General features: G+C 38.9%; 1 protein-coding gene across 5 annotated transcripts in view; it reads left to right on the plus strand.

Annotated features, from left to right (window-relative positions):
* Nucleotides 1-8314, plus strand: part of ZDHHC15 (zinc finger DHHC-type palmitoyltransferase 15) — a 153482-nt gene that overhangs the window by 22955 nt on the left and 122213 nt on the right. For all 5 annotated transcript variants that reach the window (XR_006680058.1, XR_006680059.1, XM_045290235.1 and 2 more), the window contains exon 3: nucleotides 1065-1159. Coding sequence is in view for 3 of the 5 variants with exons in the window: in XM_045290235.1 (XP_045146170.1) it covers nucleotides 1065-1159 (95 nt within the window). In the remaining 2 variants the exon portion in view is untranslated. The remainder of the gene's footprint in view (nucleotides 1-1064; nucleotides 1160-8314) is intronic.

The raw sequence follows: 8314 nt of genomic DNA on the forward strand, positions 1-8314 counted from the left end.
GGTTCATCTGTCCTAGATTCCTGCGTTTCCAGTTCCCATCTGTACCGCTGTGCATCCTCTAGTCTAACCAGATTTTCAAGGTAGAATTGGGATCATGATAGTTGGGGGGAGGAAGCGTTTAAGAACTAGAGGAAGGTTGTGAGTTTCATTGTTGCTACACTCAACCCTGAGTGACTCATCTCCTCCCCACTACCCCTCTGCAAGGGATGTCCAGTTGTCGAATAAATGTATGAGAAGCTCCGGCTCAGTTCTATGAATCTGATCTTGAGTTGCATGATTCCCTTATCTCTTTCTAATCATATAAGGTAATAAGACTATGACTTCCAAGGTCTCAGAATGACACAATAAGTTGACCTTCACTTAAAATCATGTCTGTGAAGAATATAAAAAATTCCAGTGCCTGAAGAGCTACCCAAGGGGCAGGGTGTGAAAAGAAATGAGCAACTCAAAGGCGCACCTCAAGCTTCAGAAATGTTTAGGCTTTGAGGCTCTAGGTAGGAACTTGGAATTTAGAATGAGAAGGCTTATGGTTAAGGCCTAGCTACATTAAGCACTAGAAGTGAACTTTGGTTAATCAATTAACCCTAAGAGTCTCAGTTTCTTTAGGTATCAAAAAGGGGGCTTATCATATGACCTACCTTATAATGTTATTGAGAAAGTTAGAAGATATGAAATATATGAAAGCGCATTATAAACTCTAAAGTGCGGTGCAATACTATCACCTTTCAGTACCCACAGTGGCAAAGATAATGATAATTGGTTGCAGTACTTTCTCCCATACTGTCACAAAGGACATTTCTCCCTCTGCTTCCAGAATCATGTGGCAACTTTTAAAGTATGAAACAGAAAACCCTGGGTTCGGTATTAGCCTTATGCTTCATTTCTTGGATTGCTGGTGCTTCTAGGCATGGGAAAATGGTAAAAATGAGCATTTCATAACAATACTTGAGACTATTTGATAATAGGAAAACACAATAGAAAAACTTCATTTAGCTTTATGTTTTTATAAGCTCCTATATATGGATAAAATGCCAATATAAACCTTGAAATGTTTATTATTTCAGTTATCTACCTCATACTCTACCATGCCATCTTTGTGTTCTTTGCCTGGACCTACTGGAAGTCTATCTTTACACTCCCACAGCAGCCAAACCAGAAGGTAAGATTACTAGTCGCTTCATCAAGCTAAGTACAGAGTAAAGTAGAAATGATAACATATCATGAGAGAAGGCAGAAAGAGGAGTAAATAGCCTTCCATTATAAAGGAGAGATTGATGGTAACCTTGGTGGAAACGTATTAGTGATAAAGGTAACTTAAGAGACTGAGAGACAATTAAAAGAATTTGGAAACCACCAGCCATGGATAGTTTTCAGAGTAGAAGACCATTGTTTGCATTAATGATGTAATTATGGATACAAAAACCTCCTTGGATACTGAATACTATTCATCACTTCAATTATTTGTGATTTTTAAGAATGGTTTCTTAAAAATAAGAAACTATTATTTTAGGATCTGGCAAGACTCTGGAAATCATTTCAGAGGGAAAATCAATAATTAAATAAATTGTTTTGAACAGAATTTTTTCATTATAAGGGTTTTATGTAATATTTGGAGGGGTCTTATTAAATAATATGTGATCATGTCTATATTTGTCATGTTGTCATGTGTTACCACTGTAAACCAGGTTAGGTTCTGCAGTAGATACAAACAAACCAAGTAAATATAATGGTTTAAATAGTTCCCTTCAGGAAACCCAAATGGTTTCCTTGAAGAAGACAATTAAATACAAATGAAATAATTTAGGAATGGAAGAATAAAAAGAGATCTAAGAGAAAGTAAACAAATAGCAAAATGGCACATATAGATCTTACCTTATGAATAATTACACCAAATAGATTAATCCCTTCAAACAAATGGAAAAAAGAGGCAGAATGAACTTAAAAACACCATGCAACTATATGCTGTCTATAAAAGATACAGAATCAAATAAACAATTAGGTTCTAAATGAAATAAAGGAAAAGGATATTCAATGCAGATAGTAGCCAAATGTAAGGTAATGCAATTTTTTAATACGATCCTTCTATCCATGTTTCTGTAACTCCCCTTTGATGATTGGGTGAGGCTATGCCAATAGGGCATGCGTAACACGAATAGACGGGATTGGTCTGTTTTAGTTGCCACTCCTTAACCATCTCAGAAACAGGAACAAAGGGAATTCCTAGGACTACCATGGAAGAGCCATTAGTAGAATACATTTGGCATTTCTCCCTGCTTGAAGGGATGGAGGCAGTGTAAGCCCTGCCACGTCTACACCAGAGGTTGAGGCAAAGAGACCACGAGGCAGAGAAGAGTAGTGGCAAGACTGTGAGACTGTAAGGTAAAGTAGTGGGAGGGCGTCCTTGCCCATGGAGACCAGAGGCCAAGGGACCATATGGCTAAGTGGCTGCAGACCAGAGAAATAAACTTGGCTGCTGGTTGAGGACGAGTATTGCTGTGGACTAATGACTGCTCACTGATCCTGACTTGTGATAAATTGTTACCTTCCCTAATAACCAAAAGCCAAACTCTTTGCCATAGTCAATTTTGACTCATGGCCACCCTATCGGACAGGGTAGAATTACCCTTGTGAGCTTCAGAAACTAATTCTTTATGGGAGAAAAAAACCTCATCTTTCACACGGCTGGTTTCACACGGCTAACTTCATGGTTAGCAGCCCAATACATAACCCACTATGCCTCCAGGCCTCCCAACTTCCCCAAGAAACCGCTATAATTGTGAGTATTGTCTGTGAGTTCTGTATGACCATTGCAATGAATTATGGAACATAGCAGGAAAAGTAGAGTTGTGGGAGAAAAATTGGTGTCACAATAGGTAAAGAAAGATGGAGGGTGGAAGGTTGTCAGATTTCTGCCTTGTGGCAGTCAGCCTTGGTCAGACGTGGAGATGGGTTCTTCCTCTCCCTTGTCAATAGAGGTGGTCAGATGTGGCCCCAAGCCATTTTCACACCAAGTAAGGCCATATAACTAGGGTAGCTATATCAGACAAAATAGACTAAGTACAAAATTGTTAGAAAAGACAAAGGATATTGTATATTAACAAGAGTTGAAAAGAAATACAGACAGACTTGAAAAGAAATAAATACATTCATAATTATAATACCATTCAATACACAACTCTCAGTAATGGATAGGACAACTAGACACAAAATCAATAAGGAAATAAAAGGCTTTTAAAACCCTATAAACCAATTAGACCTAGTGCACACTAAGGTCAGTAAAAAGTATTGCTACAAAATCAATGAAATCTTTATTAAACAAAAATATTCAAGTGTGATGCTGTTGTTTCTCAGCATATCCTACATTAGGTCTGTGCGTTTCTGTAGGTGACATTTTCCTCTAACTCTTCCTGAAGAATTCTGTGCGTTCCTGTGCTCTTCAATTTATACCTTGTCAAAATGACAGCTTCGACATCCTTGTAGGTGCTGTTGAGTGGCTTCTGACTCTTAGGGATCCGATGTACAACAAAACAAAACAAAACACCACTCAGTCTTTCACCATCCTCACAATTGTTCTTATGTTTGAGCCCATCATTGCAGCCACAGTGTTAATCCATGTTGTAGAGAGGTCTGCCTCTTTTCCTCTGCCCTTCTACTTTATCAAGCACGATTTCCTTTTCCAAGGACTGGTCTCTCCTGATAACATGTCCAAAATACTTGAGACGAAGTCTTGCCATCCTTGCTTCTAAAGAGCATTTGGCTGAACTTCATTCACAACAGATTTGTTTGTTCTTTTGGCAGTCCATGGTATTTTTAATATTCTTGGCCAGCACCGTAATTCAAATGCCTAGATTTACTTTTGGTCTTCCTTATGTAATATCCAACTTTCATATGCATACAAGGTGATTTTGAAAATACTTAGCATCTTGAACTCCAGTCCCTTAAATGCCCATTATCCAATGGCACTGAGTTGAGTCCAAGTCATAGCCACCCTATAGGATAAAGTAAAATTACTCTTTAAGGTTTCTAAGATTGTAAATTTCTAAGGAGTAGATAGCCTTATCTTTCTCCTTAAGAGTAGCTGGTAGTTTGAATCACTGACCTTGCAGTTAGCAGCCCAGTGCTCAATCCATTGCACTAGTGGGGCTCCTTATCATATGGATGTTATTTATTGCAATGGCCCAAATTGCCACAGCACATTTCCAGATACCCCCTGCAGTGGTACCTTAAGATGGAAACTCTGAGAATGAATGACATTATAATATAAAGAATGCATCCCTAGGTATGTTTCTTGAAACAAAATGTTTGATTATATAACTTTCGATTTATGAGTCAAATATATTTAAATTACCCCAAATAAGTTATTAATTTATATTACTTATTTGCATTCTGTAATTTTATATTATTGTTTTTGAGACTATGTTTTGAGAGCAAAACATATACCAATTCAAATGTTCTGATATTGCAATGCAGTGAATTATTTAATATGGTTCTTCTAATCATAGCTTCTGTTACTACCAAGTGACCTTCATTTTCATGATGGGTCTAGGTAAGAAGGTGAGGTAAGATAGTTATTGGATTATAAGCTTCAGCTATCAGTGATTGTTAACAGGTTAATTGTGATTACCATTCTGCTAGGTATAAAATGAGCTATGATAGACGCAGGAAGGGAGGGAGGGGGTCTCAGTATCAGCAGAAGAGAAGAACAAAGAGAAGAACAGAGTAAAGGGCATCCTTTGGAAACCTGAATCCCTTCACAATGACAGCAGGGCTAGGAGCCAGAGCATAAGGCATAGTAGCAGATTTCTCAGTCCATAGCACATGTAAAGCTGAGTGTTTTGGGTCTGGCTTGTGGAGTAGAGTGCCTCCAGGCACTTAATTGGGGAGGCTGGCTTTGCTGAACCATGGATCCGAATCTGAGTGCCTTTAATCTGAGGCTTGTGGCAGAGTGGCATGCCCTTTGGGCATTTATTGACAGCCCTAAAAGAGCTTTGTAATATTGCCTGATCAGGACAGAGTACAAGCCAAGAAGCTGAAGGCCAGAGAACGGTAGAAACAGCATAGAAGAAATTGTTCTGACTAAACAACTGTGTTCTGAGCATTTCTCAGATGAATTGCAACCTGTTAATTTCCTAATAAACCCCATAACTGTGCATATTGTGTGTGCATTGCCTAGCCATTGCAATGAATTATTGAACCCAGTTATAGAAATAGAGTGGCATGGGTGAGATTGGTGGAGTCAGAATTGTATAAAAAGGGATGGAGGTTGCAGGCAAGTCTGACCTCTGCCTAGTAGCCATCAGCCTTGGGAGCTAGAAGAGGCCAGATATAACTCCACACCTCAATTTTCTCAAATGAGTACAATTCAAGGACATTAATTTACATTCTTTGAGTCTTAGAAATATTCTCACCTCCCCCAGTAACATGAACTCACTGCATCTGAGGTTTCTATCTAATCTTTCAAGTTGCTGTGTCACTTTGATCCCATATAGGCAGTTCTTAAAAGAGCATATGAGGTGGTGCCCCCACAAGACTGGAATTGTGCTGGGCAGATTGGAGCTTTCATTCTACGCATTTTTTCAGCTAGGCAAGGATCAAGCAACTTGCTCTGAGTTAGTGCACTCAGTGGCGTCACCTCGGAAGGTTCTCTCTGGTCCTAGTGGACTTTTTTTGTAAAAGCACTTTCGCTTGAACCTCATTTTTTTGTGATGGCTGATTTAAGAGAACAGTGTGCAGCTGTGAAATTTTGCTTCCTGCTCGGGAAAAATGCTGCAGAAACTGTTGTGATTGTGAACACACAAGGACAGCGCTATGGGGGAAAATCTCAAGTGTATGCGTGGTTTTCTCATTTCAAAAAAGGTGAAATGTCAGTTGGTTGATGACAAAACTCATTCTGGATGTGTCAACTTGCCAAATGGATGTAAATGTCGACTTGTAGTGCATTTGGAGTTTTATTCCACCAGGTCAGACTGTTAATCAAGCTTTCCATTTAGAGGTTCTGAAAAGGTTGCATAACAGTGGGCAACACAAAAGACCTGATTTGTGGCAGACAGGAGGCTGATTTTGCTACCATGACAGTGTACCTGCTCACACAGCCATCTCAGTGCGCCATTTTTTGGGCAAAAAAACAGTGTGCCTCTCTTGCCCTAGGCACCAGATTTACCTGACCTCGCTCCATGTCTCCACGAATGAAGAGGGCCATGATAGGACAGCAATTTGATGAAAGAGAAGAGGTGAAGAAAAATAAACAAGGAAGTGCTGTCAGCCATTCAAACAGATGAGTTTGAAAAATGTTTTCAAGAATGGAATCGCAGATTCCACAAATGTGCTAAGTGTAACGGAGAGTTCATTGAAGGCAATAAGGTTGTTTGTAAAAAAATTTAAATATAATAAGAACTCACGACACACGGAATCCAGGCACAGGAGTGGGAATAGCGATAACAGAAGGGTAGGGGGAAGGGGGGGAGAGAAGGGGAGGAAAAGGGAACCGATGACAATGATGATCAACACATAAACCCCCCCCCCCCCCCCGCCAAGGGGACTAACAACAGAAACCATGGGGGAAGGGAGACAGCGGTCGGTGTAACATATGAAAATGATAATAATTGATAATTTATCAAGCATCACAAGGGTGGGGGCATGGTGGAGGAAGGGGAAAAAAAGGAGCTGACACCAAGGGCTCAATAGAAAGTAAATGTCTAGAAAAGAATGATAGCAACATATGTACAAGTATGGCTGATAAAATTGACATATAGATTGTTAACAAGAGTTGTAAGAGCCCCCAATAAGATCTTTTAATATAAATAAATAAACATAGACATGATAATCACACAAAATTTAAAAAAAGACATAGCTTTGGGGGAAAAATTCCATTTTGGGGGGGGTATACCCTCATAATGCTTAAGGCAGACATTTTTTACTAGTTAGTTGAACTGTAGCTTGCTTTAAGAAGATTTTAGGGATATTTTTGGTTTAAGGTTAAAAAATTATACCAGACCAATAATTTCTGGGATTCATCCCAACTCTGTGACTCCAGAAAGTGTGGAATCCTTGAGAATTTGAAATCCCATTCTGCATTTCCCTGCTTTTGATTTGGATTCCTCTGTAGCAGTGGTCCTCAACCTTCCTAATGCCGCGCCCCTTTAATCCATTTCCTCAGGTTGTGGTGACACCCCCCCCAACCATAGATGTATTTTTGTTGCTACTTCATAACTGTCATTTTGCTACGGTTATGAATCGGGTGACCCCTGTGAAAGGGTCGTTTGACCCCCCAAAGGAGTCGTGACCCACAGGTTGAGAACCCCTGCTCTGTGGAATCCTTGATCTAATGAAGAATAGACAAACATACAAACTAAACAAGGGGTTACTTCCTGATTTAAAATAAGGAAAGGTGTGTGTCAGGTACATCCTGTCATGCTTATGCAATTTATGCTGAGTGAATAATAAACTGGATGAACGAGGACTTCAGGAAGACTCATTAACAAACAGTGATATGCAGACGATACAATGTTGCTTGGTGAGAGCAAACAGAACTTGAAGCACCTTTCCTTTTTTTTTTTGAGATAAAACAGTTGAGTTTTATTATCAAATCTAACAATTCTACAAAAACTCAGTATATTGTGGGAAGTATTACTGCCTATCAAAGCTTTGGGTAGATAGCACTTTAAGGCATCATGTACAAAGAGTTTCTTTCTGATTTTACTTGCCAGTTTTCACATAAAATGGGTTTTTGGTTTTCCCTACTGAAGTTAAAGGGCCACTGCAAGTCAGCTGAAGAGGGAAATGTTTGGCTCTCTAGTTAAGGTGTTAATCAAAAGTAATGCTAACCAAATTAAAATAGCAGCCACAGAAAACTGCATCAGATTGCATCCAAGCAAAGAACAATGGAGCAATTTTTTTAAAAGTATGCTTAATCAAATCTCATTTTACTCTTTGGAATTACATGAGGCAGTAGTACTAGCTAGCTAGTGTCTTAATTTTGCACTTTTTAAAAGCATAAACAGAGCTAAACATATAGTGCTGAATACTGACAGTATCAGTGCTTGCTCACAATATACGTACATCAGTGTTTCCTCTAAGTCTAGCATGCTGACTATAAATCTAATATGTGTAATTTGTCATTGTCAGTTAAGGCAACAGAGAAAAAAGCTTAAGGCTCTTTAAATACATACAGCCATTTACCTCAGTATATTGCCTTCTAGAATAGTCTCATTTTCTGTGACATTAAAAACTATGCAGTTTTTCTCATTAAGGTCTAAACCAGCAATAATGGAAAAGGTACAATATAAAATAGTACATTTGTTTCATTGTTGCTACA

The sequence above is a fragment of the Echinops telfairi genome, unplaced genomic scaffold, assembly GCF_000313985.2.
Source record: "Echinops telfairi isolate 266 unplaced genomic scaffold, ASM31398v2 ScPeMD7_34;HRSCAF=130, whole genome shotgun sequence".
Taxonomy (NCBI): Eukaryota; Metazoa; Chordata; class Mammalia; order Afrosoricida; family Tenrecidae; genus Echinops; species Echinops telfairi.